Raw genomic sequence first — 27549 nt, 5'->3', positions numbered from 1 at the left:
TTTCTGGGTGAAACTTCATCATTATGGGACCAGTACAAAACTCATGCTTCCCTAAAAGCTCATGCTTTGGGCAGGGAATGTAGAACCCCTAGCAAGCACAAAGCATGTTAAGAGAATAGAAAAATCCAAATGCTTTCATCTGAAATAGCTACTGAGAGACAGCTGTATATTTAGGTTAATTCTTTATAGATTCTCATTTAGCAAAACTGACATAGCTTTTATTTGTCTTTTACTATTTCTCTGCTAAAAGAATATATTTTCCAGATTCTGACTCCTAAGTATGTATTATAAATTTATTTTCTACATCATAAATTATTAACTCTTTGAATTACTAGAACTTGAAAAATTCAATCATTATTTTCCACTGCATTTTCAATTTATTTCCTATAGGATGAATAGGATTTTAGTGTGGCCTCTTCAGAAGTGAATTTGCTCTTTTCAAGGGGCATATGGAATTGTGGTGCAATCCTTAGAAGAGTGAGTTCTTGAGAACTTGTAACTTTGTCACTGAAACACTCTCAGTTCAGTGGGACAAAACAGCACAACACTAATTATTTTCTTTCAAAAAGAGCTAGAAAAGCACCAGCTGAAAAGAGAGACCGGCATGTGACTGAAAGTGCTTTTCTTCCTGTTAGCTACTAAAAAGTAAAAAACCGACTTGATCATAGTATTATAGAATGGTCTGTTCTGAAAGGGGTGTTACAGACCATCCTGATTCCAACCCCTTGCTATGGCTAGGGACCCCTTCCACTCAAGGCCCCAGCCTATTTGGCCTTGACCATTCCCAGGACAGGGCATGACAGCAGACATCTTCTCTGGGAAAATTTAAAGTCTGTCTCATTAGCCTTACACTAAAGAATTTCTTTCTTACATCCAATCTAAATTTAACATCCTTCAATTTAAAGCCAGTATCCCTTGTCCTATCACTGAATGTCTTCACAAAAAGCCTCTCCAGCTTTTTTGCAGGTCTCTGTGGGTACTGGGTAGCTCATATAAGGTGTCCCTGAGCCCTTCTCTTCTCTACTCTGAACAGCCCAAATTCTCTCAACCAGTCTTCATCCCTCTGATCATCTTTTGGGATTGGTCTCTGGACTCTCTCTAGCAGATCAACATCCTTCTTATGCTGGAATCCCCAGAACTTGATCTAGTGCTCCAGGTAAAGAGTTGAACAGAGGGGGAGTATCATCTCCTGCCCACCCTTCTGCTTTTGACATAGCTCAGGACAGGTTTGGCTTTCTGGATTGTGAGTGCACATCTGGCTCATGTCCAACTCCTCATCCACCATCTCCAAGTCCTTCTCCTCAGGGATGTTCTTCATCTAGACTGTATTTGTGCTTGGGATTGCCCTGACCCACATTTAAGACCTTTCATTTGCTCTTGCTGGACTTCATAATGTTCACACAGTCCCACCTCTCCAACCTGCCAAGGTCACTCTGGATGGTATCCCTTCCTTCCAGCATGTCACCTGCTGCACACAGCCTGGTGTCATCAGGGAACTTGCTGACGGTGTGCTTGATCCCACTGTCCCTGTCACCAACAAACATTGCTGTGCTAAATAGCATCAGTCCAAATAGCAGCCCCTGAGTCTCCACTTGGAGGTTGAGCCACTGACCACAACTCTTTTGAGAGCAACTTTCCAGTCAATTTCTTATCCATTGAGAGATCTGACCATCAAATAAATCCATGTCTCTTCAATTCAGAGACAAGGCTGTTGTGCGTAAACACTTTGCACAGGTCCAGGCAGATGACATCAGTCTGTATTCACCAACTCTGTAAACATTCTTGTAGAAGGCTACCAGATTTGTTAGGGATGGTTAGCCCTTAGTGAAATCTCGTCATCAGTCACCACGTCATTTTCCATGTGCCTTAACCTAGTTGCCAGGAGAATCTGCTCCATTGGCTCTTGCCAAGTACCAAGGTGAGACTGACTGCCCTGTAGTTCTCCAGCTCTTTCTTTTTAACAGTGGAGGTATTTTTCCATCAGCAGGAACTTCACCAGACTGCCATGACCTCTCAAATATGACAGATAGTTGCTTAGCTACTTCATCCATTTCTCTCAGGACATGTACATGTTCCTCACCAGGCCCCATGGGCTTGGGCATCCTCAAGATCTTTAAATGGTCTTCAATCTGATTTTCTACAGCTGGCAGTTCTTCATTCTCACAGTCCCTGCCTTTGCCTTCTGTGACATGGGTAGTGTGACTGGAACATTTGCCAGTGAAGTTATTGACTAGTCCAGCCTTTTCCACGTCCCAGGTCACCGGGCCTCCTGCTTCCTTCTAGAGAGGGCCCACATTTTCCCTGGTCTTCCTTTTATTACCAATGTAGCAACAGAAGCTTTTGTTGTCCTAGATGTCCCTGCCCACATTTAATCCTATCAGGGCTTTAGCTTTGCCAAAGGGATTCCTGACTGCTTAGACAATCTGTCTATATATTTCCCAGGTTACCTGTATGTTTGAGGTTTGCAACTTCTGGAGGCTTCCTTTTTGTCTTTGAATTCATCCAGGAGTTCCCCATTCATCCATGTAGTTTTGCCTGACTTCCTCTTTGCTCATGGGCTCATGGACTTGGAAGTGGTGATTTATCTCACAGTCTCAAAGAGTAGGACACAGAAACAGGACAGTGTTTCTCATTGTTATAGGGCAGAGGCTGCCATGCCACAGCCTCTGCTAGAAGCCCCACAAGCAGGGCAGGCTGAAGTGGGACCAGCATCAGCTTTCAGGACCAGGCCTTCAAACAATGCACGGCTTTCTTAGCACAGCTGCAGTCAGGAGTTAGGTCACAGTTGTTCCCATAGGAAGATTTTTTTAGGAATTCTTGCCTTCTTCTAGCAAGTTGAATTAAGGCTGGAGAACAAAGTGACTCCTCAGGATACTGCTAACTTGCACAGAGAAACATCCCTAGCATCAGCAGAGCCATGGTGGCTCTGGACTCCACATTCCCTGCTGCCTTGGTGTTCCCCTTAGGCAGCACAACTGCTGTCCTCAGCACCTCAGGCACCATGCAGCAGCGAGGATGGCAGAGCTGGACCTGCTGGGAGTTCTGCCATCATCTGTCACAAATGCTCGTGAAGAAGATAGCAAAAGCAGAAAGCCAGCATATCTGAAGCATCTGCAAGCTTCTGAAGCCGTCAGGGAGAGTCGCTGCTCTGTGCACCTGCTGTTGTTATTAGCTCTGAGTACTGGGCACTTGCAAACCTTTATGAAAAGATTACGCAAGAACCAGCATTAAATTCACCATGAAGCTTGTTTTGACTGAGCAATACTCAATAAACAGAAATAGACAACTCTTGCTCAAAACTCTTATTTTGTCTAAGTCTGCTTTGGAGAGGTTTAAGTCAAGGTCAAAGACCCAGAACCTGTAGAGAAAATATAAATGCAAAATGGACTAAGCCATGATCTTACAGAAAAACATCTATTAAATTGCTAACTTCCTGTTAAAAAAACAGAACAAAATAAAATGAAACAAAACAAGCTTACTATTTAATATTGAAGTGATGTTGCAAAACATGAGCATAATGATGTCTTTTGAGTAAAGAATTGTGAGTGCCAGATCACACCCATAATCTATCACCCATGAACACATTTATGAAGTGTGCTCTCTCTCAGATTCTCAGCATGAATACCTGGCAATCAATGGGAATATATATCACACAGATGTACAGGCTGCACATAAAATTATGCCACACTCTTGAGAACTGAAGACTTCTGCCTTTCCTCAAAAGGAAAGTATGTTGAAACTGGTGATCATAGTGATATGGAAGAGTGATGTCACTAAAAAAAGATGTGTCATTATCAGAAAAATGGTTACTGCTAAAAAAATCCAAAATCACCTTCTCTAAAAATTGTAATAAAGATTTTTGGTTACCCCCTTTTTGAGCCTTTCAAACAGGATTGTGGGGAATTTCTGCAGCATAAAGGAATGAAATAATAATTTAAAAATTAAAAAAAAAACAACCAAAACACAACAAAAAAACCAAAACAAAAACCACCCTCCCCCCCCACCCCAATAAGATAAACAAAAAAAAACCCCTACGAAAATAGATTTTCAACTCCTGCTTCCAGATATATCTTCTCAAAGTACTTTTGTCTGGTTAAGTCTTAAAAAAGTCTCAAAAGCTCAGAAGGTCCCCGAGTTCAAGATTTTGCAGATTTTTGCACACTCACTTCAACCCCAGTTACCACTAATTTCAAAGAGAAGCCCTACAAAATGAAACAAACTTAAAAAAAATGGTGGAAAGGGAGAAGTATATAAGTAAACCAGTAAATAATTAAAAGTAAAATAATTTTAAATTAAGATCTTAATCTTGAAATAAAAGAAAAAGCAGAGCAGATGATTTTAAGAATTTATCATATTTGGAATTAATAATATTTTTATTTTTTTTTATTTATTAAGTGATCTGCCTGTTAAATAGGATCATTTATGTCTTACTACTCCATCGAACTATGTGTATTGTGACCTGTTTTGTGTCTGCTCTCATTTAGATGTTTTCTTAACACCTAAGAAAAGTTGGTGTATTATCTTTATTTGGATTTCTCAAGCTTCAAGTAGTCTGTTTTTCTCAAATTTCAGACTATGAATTGGACTCCTGTACAGATTTAAAGGTGTTTTCCCTGCGCAATATTGCTGCAAAACAAACACTCAGCCAGAACAGATAGACTAAAGTCTATTTCCTAGAGAGGACAGGCTCTGCTGCTTCAGTCACATCAAAGATGCAGTGACTGGTGTGCTCACAAATTGCTGACAATAAACAAGGAGTTGTTTATCAGCTGGAGCGGTGTGGCAGATGACATTGAGAAAATAAAAACCAGAGAGTTGCATCCAATTGTTTGAGCTGGAAAGAATATCTATTTTTTCACAAATCACACCTAACTTTCACGTCTCCTGGTAATTTTGCACAACACTGTAAAAATTTTTCACCTAGAAAAGTGCAATATGTTTAAGAAACCAATGGCTACTTTTTCTAGACACTGTATCTCTAAATAACTGGTACCTGCTAAAAGACAGAAAGTTTCCTGTGATGTAAGCTCAAACTGTAATGGTTTCTACACAGGGATATGAGAACCCATATCCAAGGCCTGTACCTGTTATTTATGGTAATTTCAAACATGGAATGAATAGCAATGACCTTAATCATAGCAAGATTATTTCCTACTATGCCCTAGGGTATTCTGAGCTGACAATGCTCCATACTTTCCTGAGGAAGCTGCTGGCTGGGTAGGCACAGGAGGTAAGATATCATGAATCAGCACCCTACTAATGAGAATGTTCACTTTTAAGAGTGAAGACCAAAAATCCACTTTGTGTTTCCAATAATATTTGGCACAAGCTTCTTAGGAGGAAATAAATTTTTTAAAAAAATAGAATTCATTTTTAAAAATTCATCTGTCATCACCAAGAAAAAATATTTAATGGTAAAACAGACTTATCCTCATTTTCTTTCTCTGGCAAAGTGAATATTTAGCTGTCACTTAGAGTGGAAGATAGTGCCAATAAGAGAGACTCCTCTTGCTCTAACTATCTAACTGCAACTTGCTTCTTCATAAAGATAGACACAGGTTCAAGTAAAGGATCAAATCTAGATGTCACTGATGACTGGATGAATCAGTATGGATGTATAATTGGATGAAAAAGTATGTGGAGGGCCTCACAACATGCCTTTCTCTAGACTCTTCCAGATGGATGCACCGTTTTATCTTTTACAGTTTGTTTAGGACACTTTAATACTGAAAACACAAAAGTTCATTATATATAGGAGAGCAGACCTTTCAGGACCTATATTCTGCATCGTGACACATGAAATTACCAGTTTTGTCCTACAGCATCCTTAGCAAGGCATTTGCTTCTGCTGAGGCAAGCATAAAATCCAGAAAAGTGTTGAAAGGGCTTGTTTGCATTCACAATATTATCAATTTTTTAATTATTATGAATATTAGCTTGGAATCTGAGTAGTCCCTAACATGCTTGACATTCCATTTGGAAAATGGACTTTCTCCATACCCATAGAATCACACAAGCATATGTGTACACGTAGACAGTACACAAAGTACACAAAGAGACAGACATGCACACAAACACATACACAGACTCACTCTTTGCTATTTTTTGGTAGTGTTTTGTTAACTTTAATGCACAATTAAATCTGCTTTTAAAACAACCTTCCAGGGATTCAGCTGTTCTGCTCAAATCTTCACAGCCCAAGAAGAGACAAAACATGGGCAGCCTTTTTTATTGAATTAATTTGATTTTTGTCTTTTGTCCTGCCAGCTATCAGAATTGTCAAATAAACCAGCTTTGATTCATAAATAATGGTTCCATTATATTTACTGTGCCACCGGTCAGAGTACCTGAAATTTTAATTCACTTGTTCAGCTAAATTTCATCCTCAGTTCACAGCCATAAAATTCTGTATTGACAAACTTTCAAACCAACTTTGACTCTGAGGTATCTAGTCAACATTTTTCTTCTGTGTGGATATTAGTTTATTGAATAAGTGGCATCTGTTTTCCTCCACATCACTGGTGGAGTAGGTATTTCCTTTTGACAGCTTTGTACGATTTATGGGTTTGCATGCTATGAAGAAAAATAGTACTAAGCAAAAAATTCCAATTCATTACCTCTTAGTACTTAATTAAGTTCATACGCATTGCACACTATAGGTGAACCCTGAAATGACTGTGACAGTCACTGAGCTGCAAGTTAGATTATCTTTGGAAGACAGAGAGACTTTTAATTACCTTGACCTCATTTTTTTCCATCTATGATATTCATAAATTTTCATTCTATTTTGTTGCCTTCATCAGATGTACCAAACCATTCTAAAAACAAGATTATATCCTTAGCTATTTCCTTTTATCTGCACATTTAGGCACTGAATGTTTTTACAAATAGTGAAGGCAAGCAATAGTTTTTATCAGCTTACTTCACGCAGCTGCAGATGAATTATGTCATCCAGGGTCCTCATAATAATGGTTTGGTTTTGAAAATGATAACAGCTTGATAAAAGAAAAAAGCAGTGGATCTGGCTACCAGTAGATACAGAAATAAAGAGAGCCTGGGCTTTACCTGTCAGGGTTCTGTGTACACACATGCATCTGTAAGAGGATCCGCTGGGTGAAAGTCTTAAAGCATTGCCCACATTTCCAAAGGTGCCAGTCACTGAACTCAGAATTTAGTTGGCTTGTTGAAGTTGGGCTTGCAAGAACTCGTTGGTTTTTGACAGTGATCTGGTTAAATCCTGACTCGATGGACCCAGACTTATCCAGGAGAGAAAAATTTCTGCTACACGGAGTCTGTGGAAATACTATGGATCGCTGTGGTGTGGCAGGGGAGAGTTTGCTACTTTTATTAAATGGCTGTAGGGTGTCTTGTCTGGACATGGCCTCCATTACAGTCGAAGGGACATTCACTGGGAGAAAACAAGAAAAGTAAATAAGATCCTTTTTATGCCTTTTTAAAACTAATACAATTTTGGGAGACACCAAAAAAAAAATCAACATCCATTTTCTTGACACTACAATGAAACAATTTTATTTTAATAATGTACAAAAAAGAAAAAAAAAGAAACAGGAAAAGAGAAAAAAAGAAAAGGGGGAAAGAGAAGGAAAGAGGAAAGAAGGACATGAGTGAGTGGTCTGAATGGATGGTGCTGATTCTGTGACACTGAAATGAAAATTCATGCAAGGGAATGTCTGAGACTGAAAGGACCCAGAGAAGCCTGACTGTGATATACATTTATTACACTATGGGATTGTCATCGGAAAGGAAAAGCTGCACCACTTGTGATTCCCTGACTCCTCATATTGCAGTCAGCATGTCTGACTTCTACATCACAGACAAGCATGAAGTTTGAGAGAATGGAGAAAAAATATCTCTGTTGGGACACTCCTTGAGATACAACAGGGCTTAAATATCTACTGCAGCAATAGCTGTCCTACGAAAGGGTGGCCTCTAAGGATATTATACTATTACATCTCACAAATAGTCACACTGCCAATGCAGTAAGAAACCAGGGACTTCATGTATCTTATGCCTGAGGTTAATAGCAGGTAGGTCACCACAAAACACTGCAAAGTACAGGCAGAAAGATCTTCGTGCATCAGTTTCCCAGATAAAGAACAGGCATAAAAATGTTTTCTCAGTCCCATGAAAATTGCTTCTAGTCATATGATCATCAATTAACTATGGTTTTTGAGGCACTCAGATATTTCAGCAACAAATGCAATATGATTTTCACAAATAAGTGATTTAGTGCTGAATTTGAATGTTTTGTGATAAGAAAGGCAGGAGATAAAGCAAGTAGAAGTTGAACAGCTGCCTCACACCTTGAGAACCATGTAGATCATGCAGTGAATGAGGCAAGGGTCCTGTGGAAAAATAGAGTCAGCTGACAAAAGCTTGCACCACAATGCAAAAATAAACATAATTTAGGTTGCCTGGACCAAAAAACTTCTAATGCTTTCTAATTTTGGCACACTTAGGCTCACGAGCTGATTTTTCAATTAACATTTTTAAATTAAATACGTCATATACATATAAGTCTATGTACACAAATTTAGTTACCATCACAAACTGTTTATATCTACAAATAAGTACATAGCATGTATTAAACTGATAATTAGAAATGACAATTGTATTTTGGTAAGCCATGATGATAGATTTCTAAGTGAAAACATAAGAATTAAATTTTAGTTGTAAGCTGGAATTGACCAACATTATTTCATATTAAAAAAAACAAAAACAAACAGAAAAAAAAAAACCAAAAAAACCCCACAAAAATACTCCCAGAAATTAATATTGGGTAATATTTTAAATCATGCCAGTTGTTTTAGAGTTATATTCTAATATCTATGATCATTCATAATGATTCCCATATTATATTATTACAAGATATTTAATTTATAGCAGTTTAAGTCCTTCTGAACCTATTCTTTTTTGTGGTATCTGAGAACCTAATTCCTAAATACAGTTACGTCCATGCGGCTGTCTCTCAAAAGTTTCCAGACACAGAATATATCTTCTACATCTCTTCAGTACAAGGAGCAATTTGTATGCTATCATTTTGCCTCTTCAGAAGAAGCAGATCACTTTTTTCTTTTATTTTGTTTAAATTGTACTCATAAAAGTCTACAGAAGCAATGAGATCAGGGTACTAAGGTCCTAAGGAATACAGGCAGAACTTGTGCTGCTGACAATCCCCCTGTGCAGAAGATAAGCAGAAGGTACATCTGGGAGTTTAAGTGGAACTCAAGTCCTATACCAGTCTGCAGCTGGCTCCATGGTCAGATTAATTTAATCTACTCATGTCAGTGTCTCTGTGGATGAAAGTCGGGTTTGTCTCACAGAAAAATATCAAGAGATAATATTTACAGATTTTAGCCATAATGTTTTTCTTTTCAAATAAAATTTTGTAGTCTTTGGTTCCTGAAAGAAAAAATAATATTTCTGTATTGTATACTGCAGAGCATGACTTTCATCAGCAAATATTTCTGTCAGTAACTAAATTTCTTTTAAACTTTTCTCAAGCCCAACAGACTTGAAAACTCAAGATGGGAAAGGATGTTTACTTTCGACAGTTTAATCCTTGCTATCTTGCTGTTTAATTGCTTCATGATTCAGTATTTAAGCTGCTACAAGACACTAGCTCCTCCTAGCAGTTCATCCTGTTTAAATATCCAAGTACAGGACCAAAACCATACATTTTATACATAATTTATCAAGTGTCAAGGCAGTCACAGAGTTACTTTAGACCAAAATCAATGAGTCCATTTTTGTTTTCTTCCACTGCATAGATGCACATAGTTGCAAAAACGGGTGCAAGTTCTAAACAAGTCTCACACACACGCAGCAAAACTGAAGGATGTGCCTGGATCACCCATCTCTATTACAGACAAAGGTATCCAGCACTAGGTTGTGCCTGTGTTATCAATAACTATGCATGCTTAGTTTTGTGAGGATCCCTAGAAAACTAGAAATAAAAGGTTGAGAAGAGGTAAAAGAATGGATGGAAATGGGGATGGTCAGGATGGGATAGAAATCTATTTTCATTACAGTGCTTACACTCAGTTGGTAGTTTTAAAAGTAGGTTTTTTATGTTTAACCAGAAGGCTCTAACCTCTTAAATCAGCCAGCCAAAGCTTTTCTCAACATTCTCAGATGTAATAAAAAAAAAAAAGAATCACCAACAGAGGCCCTGAGGGCTTGCAATGCATTACATTTTGCCAAGACAGTGTTTTGTGATAGGTCTGGTAACAATGCAGAGAACCGAACAAACTTGTTTATCATAGATTAATTAATCACTAATACAGAACAGTGATTCTAACCATACCATAATTTTGACAGTTTAAGTGTATCACCTTACCTTAAATACACAACCATTTTCATTAAATGCCATAGAATCAGAGAATCACAGAGTAGCTTTAATTAGAAGGGGCCTTGAAGATCATCTAGTTCCAACTCCCCTGACATGGGTAGGGACACTACCAGAACAGGTTGCTTAAAGCTCCATCCTGGACTGGTGTTGAAGTTCCAGGGACAGAATCCCCTCTAAAATACTCTATGATACATCTGATTAGGCATGAAAGAGGAATCATGGCTTACACAGGTAGAAATGCAAGGAAGAACTTACAATTTTCATCTTGTGCAATGCACTGCAGAGGGATTCCAAAGAAAGATGTGTAGCTGTCATTGTACCACACTAACAGCTCAGTGCCCCTGGGGATATCTATACAAGCCCGGTAGAATATATTTGACCTAATCAAGAAAAAAGAAAACATTGCAAAATTTAGGAATACAGCATTCTCATCTTATAGCACACGGTTTTACAGTAGAAAATCATTGTTTTGGAAGCATTCGTGCAGATAACTAATGAATAATCTACTGATTGTTTCAAAACCAAATCTCTCATTAGAGAAGGACTTTGTTCCTGTAACACAGGCTAACAACTTTACAAAAAAGTTGTATCTAGCATATATTAAATACTAAGGTTTTAGAAGAACTAAGATATTATAAAAGTACAGGTATTTTCCTGCAAAGTCTGTTTCAGGGGGATTTTAGAATGGCACATTTTGCTTACACAGTATACCATCTGAGTGGTGTACACAGCTCAGCAAGTACAGACATTTAAACAGCTTTGTATTTGTCATCTAAGCTGAAGTTAACATATTTTAGGGTAAATAGACAACAACTCTTTTATGTGAATAAATTCATCTAGCAAGACTTTTGAAGGAGTGTCAAGTGACCTTTCATGGCAGTAATGTACCATCAAATGAGAGATCTTGGGCTGTTAAGAAAAACAGACTTTGACATAATGGAAATTAAAAAAATGGGGTTAATTGGATCATGCACTGCTTAAATCTTCTCCTATATGGAACCTGAGGGCAGTGCCAATGATTTAGGATGTATAAATTACCATAACCATAAGTGAGATATCTCATTGTTCCTGTGAGAGAAGACTGGGTATTTCTTGACCATTGAAGTGGGAATTGAGGGGGAAAAAGGGAAAAATCCTAATGTCTTTAGCATAAAAACAAGAACTTTATCCTGATCTTGCACTGATGTAAATAGCTTCAGAGTGATACTTCAGCAGTTAAGACATTTACATGGCAGCAAAAACTGTGTAAGATTAGAGTCAGGCACAAGATAAAAGACAAATGTTATCAGTTTGCAGTGGCTTTTCCCTTACGCTTCACATGGAACAGTAAAACACACTCCTGTGAGATGGATAGAAATTCAATATATACAAGAAGAACAGCCGACTCTTGCTGAAGGATTACATACCAAAGTGATACAGTCAAAGTACCAAGAAATGACCATTTTTTATAACAGCTTATGTAAGGCAGAAAAACACGTATAGACCAAAAAAAAATATAAGAAAATAAAAGAAGTTAGGCCTCAACCAGTTTTCTCAGTGAAGGATTGCTACAAACATTATTCTGAAGTTCAAGATAAAAGCGTTTAGGGTTGGTAGGCCTTAAATTTAGACTTTCTATAAAGAATTGGCTGTAGCAATGCAATTTGTTCCTTGTATAACACTGCAGACATAAGGAGAATCTTCTACCACATTTTTCATGGCAGTGAGATATGCACTTGTCAACATATTTTGTCACCGCAAAGTGGCTCTTGGCAACAGGATCATAAAGATCAATAAAAAAGTGCAGATTCTCAATATTTTACTAGCAGCTGCAAAAATTTCATTTATCTTGTTATTTTCCTCGCTTACTGCCACCCTGTCTCAGGAGGGCACTGCTAGCTAAGCAGAATGGTTTTCTTAGCCTTCTATGAATATCTGACAAAAACTCTCCCCTTTGTGTCTCCTCTTCATCTTCCGTCCTCCTCCTTCTCCTCCTCTTCTTCTCTCTCTCTTTCTTCCCAGGGCTTTGCATTTAGTTAATTCTTTCCACTGTTACATAAAAATGAAAATCGGAGCCACGCTATAAATTACCGGCATCTCTTAACTTGAGAAAAATTGAGTCTACTTTGTACTTCACCCTTGTAACATTTCATCTCTCAGTTTGGCTTCCCTTAACATAAACACAGCAGCCCGGCAAATGAATGTGCTAAAACCAAATGACACACTTTGCCGCTGAAAGAGCAGAACTGTTTTTGAGCAATGGGTGGTCTGTGGGGCTTGGAGTAGGCAGGGAAAAAAAAAGTGTAAGTGTACACCGTCCCTTACAAGTGTGCAGAGCTTCCAAAACTCGCAGAAATCTCTGCATGCTGAAGTACATCAAAGGGATTTTTCCCTTTTCGGATAATATTTCCTTTGCTGACATGTATTTAGTATTGTGGTTGGATGACTCATAAAGATAGCTTCATGGCGTCCCAACGCAGTTGAAGCAGAACACATGCCAACAAACATTATTGTCAGCCTCAAAATAAAAACAAAACGTTCAGCTAAGGGTCAATCAATCAAGAGCACTTTGAAGAAAATTCCATTTAGATATTACAAATCATAACAGAATGAATTTAAACCAGCTGACTTTCTGTGAGGAGGACGTCCATGTACAATAAAAATTAGGCTGGTTTTTCAGTGTCCAACTTTTCTATTTTCTTACACTTGGATGCAGTCACTGGTGATGGATGCCAGTTTTTTAAATTGTGTTTTTGTAGTTCATTTTATAAAGATCTGAAGTAATCGAAAACAGATCAACAGAGGGAACTCTAAGTAAAAACTCCATCATGAAAGGAGAGTTGTAAAATCCACTTAATATTGACAGATGTATAATGACTTTCTCATGCTAACTTTTCATTTAGTTTTGTTATATATATATATATATATATATATGCATATATTTTTTATTTTTATATATATATGTGCACGCACACATCACCACATAGAATAACAGTCCACAAGGTATCTACAAAAACAGTCTTTCATCACAACAATCTTTATTCATTATCCAGCATGTTTATTTAAAATCCTATGGTATTTTAGCTATAGATAGCAGATATTTAAGCATATAATAAAAGATTTGTAATGTATAAATAGGATTGTTATTTTTTTAACTGCAGCATTGTTTAGTCAACTGGCCAGAGAATAAAAAAAGTTGAAAATGCAACTGAACAATTTTACCATTGTTAAATTGGATCCCTATGGGATAATCAAACTTTATATATTTCATTTTAGCTTGCTTTTGTATGTTTTATTTTTAATTTTAAAGGTAGTTTAAATAAGTTTAAGATTTTTCCTAAATAAAAGAAACTCTGCTCTCTAAAGCAACCAGCAAAAAATCATTGCTCACTGCAACTGGCAAGCCTGGGGCATTCTTTGATGTGCTTCCTACCACATTTAATAAGGCCAAGCAGTCGCTTCTGATTCTAAGGCAAAAGGTTTGTTTATAGCTGAGATCATGTATTTATGTAATGTGTTGTCTGGGTTTTCTGGATCTATTTGCCAGTACAAAGTAAAATGCACCATAATTTCTTTACATTTTTCTTCACATTTTGTTTTTCTCTAGCCAGCAACATAAGAGGTACAAGTTCTAGCAATCTTGGCTGGCAGGTGCACTCAACAAAAAAGCTTGAGATGTATACACACCCCGTGACTGACCCTCAGGAAGCCTCTGGGTGCCACTTTTCCCCCTCCCCTATCACTTGCATCTCTATTAAGGGTGGAGAACTGCTTGTGTTGGCTTGCCTCTAATGAGACTGTTTGAAAAAGTGCAGAGAGCACTGTGTGGTGTGGTGTGGTGTGGTGTGGTGTGGTGTGGTGTGGTGTGGTGTGGTGTGGTGTGGTGTGGTGAGGTGTGGTGTGGTGTGGTGGTCACACAAGTGACACAGGGCTGCCCTCACTCCCTGGAGCTTCACCCCGCCCGTGCTGCTCCACGTGAGCACATCCTCCAAAGCTCTGGTGCTGTTTTTGCAATCAAAGGCAGCAGTACTCCTGATGGTTACAGTCTGATAAAACATTCTCATTTTGTGTCATTGGGTGAATCAAAAGTCACTTTACCTGTACTGAACCACCGTTAAGTTCTGCTCCCCACAGTGCCTCGCACATCGTATGTACCTCATCCAGCTTGACTTGCTGGGTTCTCCACCATCGATAAAGTGCTGCAGTGTCCCATCTTGGTCATATATCTGGGGGAGATGTCACAAGGTCAAGCAGTTAGAACAAATAATCAGCAATCATTTTCACTGCTGGTGTGTCTCTGTGGCATTTCCAGGACTTTATTGCCATGAAGTTTGTCGTCTGTGTACTGATACACTTAGAAATAAACATGAAAAAAGCAGAGAAGTATTTTAGGGGATGCAAGTTTATCATGTTTCCCTTATCAAGCCAATCTCTTAATATTTAAAGTATTTGTGGTGTCTCAAAGATGTGACCATGTTTCCCAAAGAATATTTAACCTATTTTGACAAGCTGGCCTTAAATAATGAACTGCCAGATAAACAAGAAAATCTGGATGTAAAGTGTGCAATAAAATGGCTGGGACATCTGAGCAAGGGGCAGTAGTAATTCCTAAACAAGGATCCCTCTTTCACATCTCAGCTGCAGCAAAAGCATATACTGCAGCAGCCTCACATGATATGTTAGGGAGTTGTAGGTTTCATAACTTCAAAACAAATGAGACTAAAAGGAAAAACGGAGTTGATGATGTCTTTAGGAACTCTCTTGAGACATGCAACTTTTTTTAAGTACTAAATGAGAAACCAGTCCTGAGGGAAACATTGTTTTCCTTAACATTACATCCCTGTTAAGGACATGAGAGCCAGTTATGGTGATTTTAAAAAATACAGTAATATGTTTCTATTCAAAAGTGGATGCTCTGTCTGATCAAGAGTTCCTCTGGAGGCTCTGACATGAAAAGATAAATGTATCATGCATATCTGCCCACCTGACTGCTTAGAAAATCTAACCTATCTATCGAGGTAGATCTAATCTGAGTAAAAACATGTGATCTCACAAGATTTTTACTTATTACACAATTACTCTGACAAACTTCGCAAATGTATCTGAACAATTAGGTGCCTATCTAAAGTAAATCTCATTTTTATGCCTTCTGCCCCTCTATGAACTTTATATTTGCTTTAATATCCATACCCTAAAAATGTTATCTCTTTGGAATTTGTATGAGCCTTAACTGATGTCTTCTTGAAAACATGAAATCTGCTAACTAAAGTGGAAGCACATTCATTACACTGAATTGAACACTTCTAGTATATTAACAATCAGTATATTAACAAATTAACAATCTTGAATGTCTATTTCAATATCAAGAGAATAATCTCAGATGAATATATGAATATATTGAATATGAATATATTAAATACTTATGTTTTTTTTTAAAACACGGTTTCTTACAGTTCACACAAAAATATACACAGGAATCAAAATCTAGTTTTTCCTTCTACCAAAAGACAGTCTCAAGTTCAGGAACCAGTGTTGCTTTTGTTTTTGGCCAAGAGGGACTGTGAGTAATCAGGAGGAATATGTCCATTGCAAGAGCATGAGACACACAGAAATCAAGTGTCTATGGCGATCCTTATCCTTTGTTCCCAAGTGTCTGTGGCAAGGACCAAATACTCCTGTGCTGGATAAAAAAGATCCTACCCCAACATGCACTGAAGTAAATGAAGTCAGAGAAATCAGGAGTCCTCAGAAGCAAACAAATACTCCAATCCCAGGGATTAAGTTTATTTTTTATATATGGTAACATGCTGATTATCATCAAGTACCTATTCTTATGCAAGTATCTTAATGTATGTTGAATACGGGAGTAGAATAAGCTAAACTATAAAAATCTGAAGAAATCAGAGAACTTCTACAGGACATCAGCCTATAAATAGGAAGAGAAGGAAAAATTAATGACTAACAGTACTTGGCTGAAACCATTTTGGCAATATCCATTCAAACATCCTCAGCAGTGTTTATTATCTATCCATTTGCATGCCGCTTATTCACATAACAATATATGACTTAACATGAGGCAAAAACAATTCCCATAAATAAAGAGCTGATAACTTCCTAATCCCCAGATGACATGAAATAAGAAAGACACAGAGGACTGCCATAATCAGTAGTGACACTCATATCTTGGTAGACAGGGTCCTACCCAGAACTTTGTGTAAATAGACAGTCATTAACTGATATGAAAAATTAAAATCTGTCATGAAAACATAGGACTAGATCTTTCCCGGGCCTTGGTCTGGAATTGGAAGGGCTGTGCTGTAAGACTAAGTATTTTCAAATACTTTATTCTCACAAATACTGATGCATCAAGTGACATTATGCCCTCCTTTCCTAGGAGGATATTACTGCATACTCATAATCTATCCAACAGCATTCTTATCCCTATTCTTACAGGACTGTTAACCCATCTATAAGTAAGCAGAAGCCCTAGGCTTAGAAGTTAAAATACAATACTGTGTCAAATCTATTTGTCAAATTGCATAATATGGGTTAAAATCTGGGGAAAAAAAACCAAAACTCAGATATGGTTACTATTTTCCATGTCCCAACATGCAGGAGTTCTTATTCATTTTACAGTTATATAAATCAGGAGAGCATTGAAGACATAACTGCCCGAAGAAACCATCATGAGGGAGCAAACCATAACCTGCCATGGAGAAAAACCAAACCTGTGGAACAAGCTGTGAGCACAGGAACTACAGGGAACCATTGATATACATATTTACCCACATCTCTATTACACCTGCAAACATCCTTAAACAGTCATAGTAACTATTACAGAAAATACTGCAGAAACCTGCAGTAAACTTATGTTACTGAAAGTTTTTGGCTACCTCACTTGATCATTACATCCATCTACACTGGCATAATTTTTAACACATTGAAATAGCCTCATGGCAAAACAGAATGCCATTTCTTCAAGTCCCTTCAGACTCTGCATTTATTTTTTCTCTATCTCACATCAGTAACTGATCTAAGTAGTGGAAACACAATTAGTTATTTCCTTTTTCTACTTTGACTGCACTTGGAAGTGTTACCTAAGATTCTTACTGGACCTTGATAACTGTTGGTTTTGCTGACTTTAAAGGGTTAAAGGTTTTTGATGTGGTTTTTTGTTTATCATGGAATGGAATGGAATGGAATGGAATGGAATGGAATGGAATGGAATGGAATGGAATGGAATGGAATGGAATGGAATGGAATGGACCAGATTTGTGGAAGAGACTGGAATCTGATAAAAGAGGTCTGAGCTCTTATAGTCTAACTTCTTATAGTTAATTAACTTTTTAATAGGTTCTTGACTGTTTACAGATATTTTACTGATATGTAGCAGATCAAAAAACTCAGAATATGATACATACTTCTATGAATTTCACCCTTGGACTTCAGAATACAAAAAAACTGCTTCATTGTCCAAGAAAGTCCAAAGCACATCATCAGAATACAGTCTTCTCTTTTCAGTGTTTTCTATTCCCTTCCCTGCAAGCATTGCTTTATTAAATAATCAAGACATAAATAGAGGCTCTTCTTCTAATGGCATGCAAACATAAATTAAATAGGAAGGACTAGATGTATTACTTGCTGGGTTAGTTGAGGACAATTATTTGGAGGACACAGATACTGCTATTTTAAAGACAATGATAAGAGCAATGCACAATGGCAGTAATAACATAATTTCTAAAGCACATTGTACTCATAAAAGTGTTGCTCTAAAATCTCTGAAGAGCCATAGCTAACATAAATAACAAAGGTAACATAAACACGGACCATCTAAGGTTTAAGCAGTATTAAAAGACAAGATGGAGTGCTAAAGAGACTTTTGAGAACTTCAGTTATTTCATTACAGATAAAGTCAGTATTGCTCACTTGGATCAATGGGGCATATCTAATTCCAATGCTAAAAACTGTTGCTCCAGTTTCTGGTATAGATACCAAAAAATTGTAGGCTAAAGAAGTTCAAATATAACAGCACAGCTGCAAAGAAAGCCAAATTATGATGCAATTACAAATGATTTCACAGAAGCAGCAGCAAGAGCAAAAATAGTTTGTTGAAGTTCTTTCCTCCCTATCTATTGCCTTCCTTTTTTCTCCATCCATGGTCTGTAAAAGGATTATGTCTTTAGAAATACTTCCTGCATTTTATTTTTCCATTTAGTCAGATAGAAATGTATTAACAGATAATTATTTGGCTGCTCGTTTTCATTTCAGGCAGTCAGGGAATAGAGTGATCCTGAAAATAGAATTTTTCTTTGCAAATACATTTATATTGTAAAAGTAGCTATTAGAATATTTGTTTTATGTTGCAAGACATCAAAAAAGATGTGAAGAAAACCACAAAATACTCAATAATTAATTCTTACCATTATAGAGACTCTTGCATTTTGCTGTTCACTGTTATTCTCCTTGATAACACGTACATAAAATCATAGAATTTTCACATCACATACTGTGAGTCTTTGCCTCTCTGAAGATGTTTTGTCTTGGCTTCAATGGGAAGAGTCAAGACAGCAAAGATGTACCCAAAACTACTGGTAATATGATGAAAAAGTTGTAACCAGACATGGTGGCTATGGTAGCATCCATGCAAGTTATATTCTTTCTGTAACAGTGTATGACCTTACAAGCCAGTTACACTGCAAGTCTCTTCTTTCTAACTTGGGCATCAGAACTCAATAAGCTTGACACTAGGCAAATCTCACTATTGTGAGACCCTGCTTTTGATGGAAAAACAATACAACATCTTCAAAGTTGTCTATCCTAAATGGAAGTTGAAAAATATGCAAAAAAGGGTAATCGTTATAAGCCTGGCTATTAAGATGACAGTCTGTAAAAGGTGTGCAATTATAGAATCATAGAATTGTTTAGGTTGCAAAAGACTTTTAAAATCATTGAATCTAACCCTTAAGCCAACACTGCCAAGCCAAGCATTAAATGTAGTCCCCAAGTGCCACAGCTACACTTCTTTTAAATACCTCCAGGGATGGTGACTATCACTTCCCTGAACAGCTTGTTCCAGTGCTTGACAGCCCTCTTGGTGAAGAACTTTTCCCTAATATCCAAGCTAAATCTTCTCTGGCACACTTTGTGGCTGGTTACTCTTTTCCTGACGCTGAAGAACACACCAATTTGTACCCTCCTAGAATCTCCTTCCAGGCAGTTGTACAGAGCAATAAAGTCCCCCCAATCTTCTTTTACTTCAGACTAAACATCCCCAGCTCTCTCAGCTGTTCCTCACAGGACTTGTGCTCCAGACCCTTCCTCAGCTCCACTGCCATTCTCTGGACATGCCGCAGCACCACAATGTCCTTTTTGTAGTGAGGCGCTCTGAACTGAACAAGGACTTGTGTGGCCTCACCAGTGCCCAGTACAGGGGGATGGTCCAGGTCCTGGTCCTGCTGGCCACACTATTGCTGATAGAGGCCAGGATGCCACTGGCTTCCTTGGCCACCTGGGCACAGCTGGCTCATGTTCAGCTGCTGTTGACCAGTGCTCCCCGGTCCTTTTCCACTGAGACTTCTTTCCAGCCTCTCTGCCCCCAGCCTGTATCATCATTTAGGGCTGTTGTGACCAAAGTGCAGGACCTGGTACATGCCTTTGTTTGACCTCATAGACTTGGCCTCAGCCTGTCAATCCAGCCTGTCCAGATCCCTCTGCAGAGCTATCCACACTCCAGCAGATCAACTCTTCTCTGTAAATTAGTGTCGTCTGCAGACTGACAGAGGATGCGCTTGGTCCCCACATCCATACCATGGATAAAGATTTTGAGCAGGGCTGCTCCCCACTGCTGAGCCCAGGGGAACAGCACTTGTGACTGGCCACCAGCTGTATTTAGCACCACTCACTTCTACTCTCTGGACAAGGCCAGTTTCAGTTTTTATCTTGAAGAGTACAAGCCAACAGCATCAGTTTTCCCAGCAGAATTTGGTGGGAAATGGCATCAAAGGCTTCACTGAAGACCAGGTAGAGAATATCCATAGCCTTTTCCTCATTCATGAATTATGTCAGACTTTCACAGAAAAAGACCAGGTCAGTCAAGCAGGACCTGCCTTTCTTAAACCTATGCTGGCTGTGCCCAGTCCTGGCTTCTGCATGATGGAACTCGGGGTGATTTGCTCCGTGACCTCCCCTGGCACCAAGACCATGCTTACAGGTCTGTTGTTCCCTGTGTCCTTCTTTCTGCCCCTCTTGTAGCTGGGCTTTACATCTGCTGACCTCTGGTCAATCAGGACCTCCCTGATGAGCCATGACCGCTTATAAATGATTGAAAATAGCTTAGTGAGCTCTTCCTCCAGCTCCTCAAGACTTCTGTCAATTCCATCTAACCCCTTAGACTTGTGTTTGTTCAAATGGAGTAGCAGGTCTCTTACCATTTTTCTCTTGATTACAGGGGCTTCATTCTGCTTCCCACACCTGTCTTACAGCTCAGAGGATTGGTTGTTCAGAGAATTGGTCTTACTGTTAAAGACTGGGGTAAAGAAGACATTAAGTTCCTTAGCTTTTTTACATCTTTTGTCACTGTTTCCTTACATATCCACCAAAGAGATTCTATTTGGCCCTCAAGTTGTGACACAACTTACAGAAACCACTTTATTTTCTTTTACAGCAATTGGGCTTTGGCCCCTCTAGTTTTCTCTCTGCATAAACTCATTATATCTTTGTAGTCCTCTGGAGTTGCCTGCCCCTTTCTTCTTCTCTTTTTTCCTCTAACTTCCAGCCAAAGTTCTCTGTTTGACCAGGCTAATCTACTTCCCCACCAATTCATCTTTTGGCATATGTGGACAGCCCGCTCCTGTTCCTTTAAGATTTTGTTCTTAAGAAACATCAATCTTCCTGGACTCCTTGCCATTCAAGACTGCCTCCCAAGGGACTTTGTCAGCCAAAACAGGCCAAAGTCTGCTCTCCTGAAGTCCAAGAGGGTTCTGCTGATCTTCCTCTTTACATTTCTGAGATCTGAAAACTTGATCATTTTGTGATCATTGTGCTCATGACAGCCTCTGACCACCACATAACCTGCAAGTCCTTCTCTGTCCACAAGCAGCTCCAGCATGGCACATTCCATAGCGGACTCCCTCACCATCTATTGTCCGGAAGATATCTTCCACACACTCCACAATCATCCTGGACTTTTCCCCCTCTGCAGTGTTCCATTTACAGCAAACTTTGGCTAAATTGAAGTCTCCCTCTTGAACAAGAGATGACAATCATGAGACTTCTCCCAGCTGTTTATAGAATATTTCACCTGCCTCTTGATCTTGGCTAGATGGATGGTCTAAAACAAACTTCCACCAGAATATCTGCTATATTGGCCTTCCTCTTTGTTCTCACCCATAAACCCAATCCTGTCATCAACATCATTTTCTTTTGAAGGAAACTGCAATACTTCATTTATTTATTCTTTTTAAATTCACTTTGCAGCATTTTACTCATCATCTACAATAGACTAGTACTGTAAGTAAAGTTGAATATACGTATGCTTTCATAGATGGGGAAGAATGTTAAGTGTCATTACTGGTAGAAGACAGCTCTATAGCCAACAGAACAAATTACCTCTTCCATAAAGCAGAAGAAATAGCTGACTCTTTCCTGCAAAGCCCTGAGATTCAGATAACTGAATTTGACTTGCCTAAGGCAGTGGTTGTTAAGCAAAATGCCGATGAACTCTAGAGTTTATGATAATACATATACATTATTTATTTGTTAGAGCTTCTAATCACGTCAAACTGAAAGCAAACTGGATTGTATGCATGACTTGATAACTTACTCAATTAGGTTGGATTTTGTGTAGTGTACTGGTGCCTAGCTGGCTTTGAAATCAGCACACTGCGAAAGGACCTCAGTATCTAGAAAGCTGGAAACATTCAGAAGATGCTGCATGAACTGAAATAGAGAAGACTTCTAACAGAATTCGTTGAAAATACTACATTTAGGGAGCATAGTTAAGGCTGAAAATCAAAAGACATCTGGGTTCATACTGATAGCAAAAAGTGTTCAAAGAATGAATGCTTTTAGGCTTTAAATGCCTTATTATTGGAAGCTGGGCATCTGCTTTAGGACAGGAGGGAGGGCTCTTCTAAATATGTGTCTTCTCCTTGTTACGCACTGAATGAGAAGGGTGAGTAGAAACAATCATGCATGTAACCATCACTTCTTTCTCAGTTCTTTCACTTACTTGATGATCAAGTAAGAGTATTCAGCAAACTTTCTAAGAACTCTTTAGTCTCACTGTATAAAAGAAAAATGGAATATAATGGAACTCAGAGACAAACTAAAATGCATGGAAAACTCTCCAAATACAGTGTAACTAAAAAGAAAAACTGCTGTTGATTTATGACAATAATGATATTTTATAATAACATCTTTTGTGAAGACCACATCTCAAGCATTGAAATATTTTGTAAATTACATGCCATCTTTTAGGTTACCTATACAGCGAACAGGCTGAACAGCCAGAATAAAGAAAAGAGTATTCATTACATTCTGATAAATCAAATTTTGATGCCTAATAAATATTATTGAATTTGTAATAATCAACTATAAATGTAAAACTGGTATGCAACAATAGTAGTATATGTCATCAACCTCCTTTTGTTACAAGTGGAAATGTTTTGACAAGTTCCCTGTTCAATTACATGACCATTATTTCAGAAAGACATTAGTTATAAATACTTCTCATATGTTCCTCTGTTTCTTGATAAGACTAATTGATTTGTTTTACCAGTTAAAGATTATTTATGGACAGATAGCAGAATCAAAAATATAAATATGTTTCAGATAACATTCAAGCTTGTTGTCTTAGGAGAAGATAAGAATGCTTTGGCTTATTTATTAGGTAGAAAATGAAAGCCAGTTACTATGGTCTTTATATCTATATGAAGTAAGTCCATGTCAATAACTAGTTACTTGCTTTGAAGTGCTTCTGTTTTTATAGTAATAATTGATATTATCTCCTTACTATGTAGAAAATGCAACAGTCCATTCAAAGAAGGATTTTTCATCGCTGCAATATTTGTACTACATGCAATTTTTTCATACTCAGAATTATCAACAAGTTTCCCAAAGCAATTAACAGAATAGAAATCTGAAATAAATGAGCAAGGAGAAAATATCAGGAGGCCTCACTGGTTAAAGTCAAAGCAAAAATTTTGGCCAACTGGACGCAACCCCTCTGTGAAAATGTACAGAAATATATGAGACAGCCAATGGTCTCCTTTGACCATTCACACAAATCAAAGAAATTTTCTAAAATTAACCGTATCTGATGTGGAGTGTACATCTTGAAATATCTACTTAATGTTTTTCTCTTTAATCTAGCAGGCATCATCTAGCAATTTTTATAAAAGAGAATACTTGCCAAATAATATTAAAAGCTATTTAGTTTTAATGTTTCTCAAAGGATTATGGCATATGAAACTATAAACATTGGTTTGAACTGTCTGTGCTAGGTGAAAGGCTTCATCTCTCACTTAGACCTCAGTCCAGCAAACACTTCTGCACATGTTGTAGTCCCATTGATCTCAATGGGACTACTCGTGTGTGAAATCAAGCATCTGTGTAAGCAGTTGGAGGACTGGGGCCTTATTCCAGAAAGTGTCATGAAAGCAATGCCCTGCTGATTATGTGGACTTCATAAAATTACTTTTTTTTTAAGTCAAGTCTCAGTGGTTTGTTTTGACATTAGCCCGTGGAGGTCCTGGATTAGGAAAGAATTTCATGTAACACAACAGTGTTACTCAACACCAGGGCAATGAGAGGAAGACACAGAGCAGAAAAAATCCCCACTCATGAGGCTGGAAACTTACACACATGTAAACAGATCTGTAAAGTACCAGTGCTCCTGCAGTATCCACTGACATCACAGGACCTTCCCTGTGTGTGGTTTTGCACTCTCCTGACAGGTACATTGATAGAAAAAAAAAAGCTGTGGTTCTCCAGCCATGAGTCATTCTGAAAGGGACATATTTTTGTTCAGCATTGTTCTTTCCACCCTGCTCATTGTATTGCATTTTTGTGCAGCCTGCTAGCCTTACCTCCATGTGGAGGCAACAGACTGAAGTGGTTTCTTCCAGACTTTTCTGTGTGGGACATGGAACACAAAGAGAAAAATGTTACCAATCTAGGCTCACTATTCAGAGAGACCATTAAGGAAACCAGACTAAAAGTGAAAAGATGGTTTTAAAACAGAGAAGCGAATTATCATAGCTGTCTATCATATCAAGAAGATTCTCACACCCCTTGACTGGTAAATTCATATCCTAGTAAATAAAACAGGGAAGGAATTACAAGTAAGGGCCTTATACTGAAAACCCTCATTCAACTGGAAAGAATCAATGAACTTTCTCAGTAATAAAGCTCCTAAAATTATATTTGGAGCCAGAGAATCAAGACAGTTACAGTGATACTTTCTTGCTCCCAATGCCTGCGAAAACAGAACACTATTTCCTTTGCAAGGTAATAACAGAGCTTTGGCCATTTTCTTCAAGGTTCTCAAAACCATTAGACATTGAAAAGTGAAACTAAAAAGTGTTTGTTTCGTATTTTTTAATTCCTTTACAGAACAAAATATTCCAGAAGGATTTTGGCAGATTTAATCTCTCAGTATCAAGCTAGACAACTAAGCCAAAACAAGTGAGTAGGTACACACTCCTCGGGTGACTTCCTGATGACTCTGTGACCCCAGAGAAATCACTCAGGACCAAAAGAAACTCATGAATGGAAAATATTTAAATTTGCCCTGATTCTTAAATATAAAAAAGAACAAAAGTATGGAGGGTCTGTTCTTCAAACTTAAGGCTTACCTTTCTTGTAAGAGCAAGCTGATGGCCCAAAAACAGCACAGCTTTTCATCCCTCACTCCTATAATTTCTCTCAAGTACTTCAAAACACCGTTCCAAACTGTGTTTTCATAGTTTTGTGCATAATCAGTACCTCTAGAGAGGTAGTAAATCTCAGACATACAAATCCCAGACTCAGTGCTTAGGGACATACTTATATTAATTTAGTATTAATACTAATATTAATTTAGGGACATACTAGTATTTCAGACATACTGAAATACAGTGCATAGGACATATGGCACAATTATCATTCTGTAAATGATTTTAGTTTGGTTTCAGTTTGCAGCACTTGGGGCTTCTCATCATTTTCTTTGCCTTTAGGATTTTTAAAAGTTCTAATGTCATGTTCCTTTAAGCATTTTAAGAACTAGATTATAAAGGTACTTCTCAAGCACAGAGCGGCAAGAGCTTCTAAGGGATCTGCAGGGAGGGTATCAGGAGGATGGAGTCACTCTTCTTGGTGGTGCCAAGCAAAAACACAAGAGGCAGTGGTCAGAAAATGATGTTCAGGAAGTTCTACATGTATATAAAGGAAAACTGTGAGGGTGGCTGACTATTAGAGCAGGCTGCCCTGAGAGTTTGCAGAGTCTCCTTCTAAGGAGGTACTCAAAAGCTGTCTGCACACAATCCTGGGTAGCATGGCTATGAAACCCTCCTTGAGCAGGGAGCTTGGACTATGCAACTCATCCAACCTTATATAAAAATCCCAACCTGTTGTAGTGCATCTAAAAATCTTGGTACCTCCCAAGGGTAAAACCCACCTCTGGTTTGTGTAATGTTAGTGCCTACCTGAAAACCTTCTCTCCCTTCCCCCTTCCCATTGGCTGTGACCTCCCTGCATCCCCTGATCACCCCTGCCCCCAGGTATAAGAGATAAAACCCAGAGCATTTCGCTCTCTCTCTTGCCCCGGATGGACAACAGACAATAAACCCGGGATTATTCCAGCAAGTTTGAGCCTCCTGTGTCTAGATACTTTGAGTCCGTGTTGTATCCACTCCAGGACCCCCTCCGCCGCCTGTGCCCTGAGACGAGCAGGCTCTCACCACGGGGGGTGGGACAGAGGGGTCCCATCGGGGAGGAGGATTACAACACCAACCCTAATGCAAACATGTACTACAGGTGAAAATCCTCTCCAAAATGAAAGCTTGTTCACAAGTAGCCTTCCCTTCAAGAGATATCAAGAGCATTACTTTCTTCTAAAAAATATATTGCTGCCTAGTGTAATGGTTGTGACCCATTGATAAGGGTTTGTCCTTGGACTCAGGCAATAATAACTATATTCAGGTGTGTAAACTTAAGTTCCCACTAGTGTTTCTGGTATGTTCAAGTATTCCACTAAAACTTCAGTGACTGCTCCAGAAGACAAGCAGTTATCCTTAAGTTCTGAGCATTACTTGTCAGCCCTGTCTGTAAGTCTTAGAAACTTTCCAGGATTTAAAAATCCACTAAACACCTCTATTCAGACACTTGAATTGCTCTGCAGATGCCTGGGTTTAGCTCCTGCCCTGAAAATGGTTTGTCACATGGCTTACAGCAAGTACTTAAAGTCTTGATCCTGTGGCTGTAGAAAACAGGGATTTTGATAACATTTTTTGTGCACCATTTGCTTATCTTCACTCTGAGTTTGTAAGTAAATATGGATAGGGGCTGTGTTTACAGTGTATGTGTAGAACATCTATCACAGCAGAGCACCAATTTACTACTACAATACAGGCTCCACAGATAATTCTTTCAATCCTTTTTTAAACTTCTCATTAAGGATTACCATAAATGAGGAATTTCAGTAAAAATTACATACCTTAGAAAATATACTTAATTCCTTTGTGAGTTTTAAATAATGAGGCACTGTGATATTTTTAGTTTGGAATATTTTGGAATGTCTGGAATGTCAAGTTCCCCAGATGATGATTAAAAGGTCAAGTAATAAAGTATATGATAAACTGTGCCTGAGATTCCTCATAAAACAAATGAGTAATGGCTGAACAAACTGTGTTACCATGTTTTCATATCAAAAAATTCCTAGAGACTATTATTCCTTCAAATTTGTTAAATTATAGGATTGTCAGAAAAACAGCACAGGAATGGCTAGTTTGCAGCTTCTTTGGGGCTGAAGTCAGAATCAAGAAGCAAATGAAAGAAGTGCAGAAAAGGAATAGTGCTGATGTTGATCGTGGACATCATAGTGGAGAATGTGAAAAAGGTTTTTTCTTTCCTGAGTGCAGGTCTGGTGTTGGGAAGTATCATGCTAAGTTTCTTTAGAAGTGTGTTTGTTTCTGTGGGGATTACAACATTAGATTAGAACA

The 27549-nt window shown here is 38.3% G+C and overlaps 1 protein-coding gene across 1 annotated transcript in view; it reads right to left on the bottom strand.

Moving 5' to 3' along the window:
• PRDM6 (PR/SET domain 6) overlaps window positions 1-27549 on the bottom strand; it is a 76128-nt gene that overhangs the window by 10913 nt on the left and 37666 nt on the right. The window contains exons 4-6 of the mRNA XM_015653150.3: window positions 14450-14577; window positions 10628-10752; window positions 7066-7408 (exon numbers count right to left, since the gene is read on the bottom strand). Coding sequence (XP_015508636.1) covers window positions 7066-7408; window positions 10628-10752; window positions 14450-14577 — 596 coding nt within the window. The remainder of the gene's footprint in view (window positions 1-7065; window positions 7409-10627; window positions 10753-14449; window positions 14578-27549) is intronic.

The sequence above is a fragment of the Parus major genome, chromosome Z (genome assembly GCF_001522545.3).
Source record: "Parus major isolate Abel chromosome Z, Parus_major1.1, whole genome shotgun sequence".
NCBI classification, from domain to species: domain Eukaryota; kingdom Metazoa; phylum Chordata; class Aves; order Passeriformes; family Paridae; genus Parus; species Parus major.
This window is presented reverse-complemented; position numbering and strand designations above follow the sequence as displayed.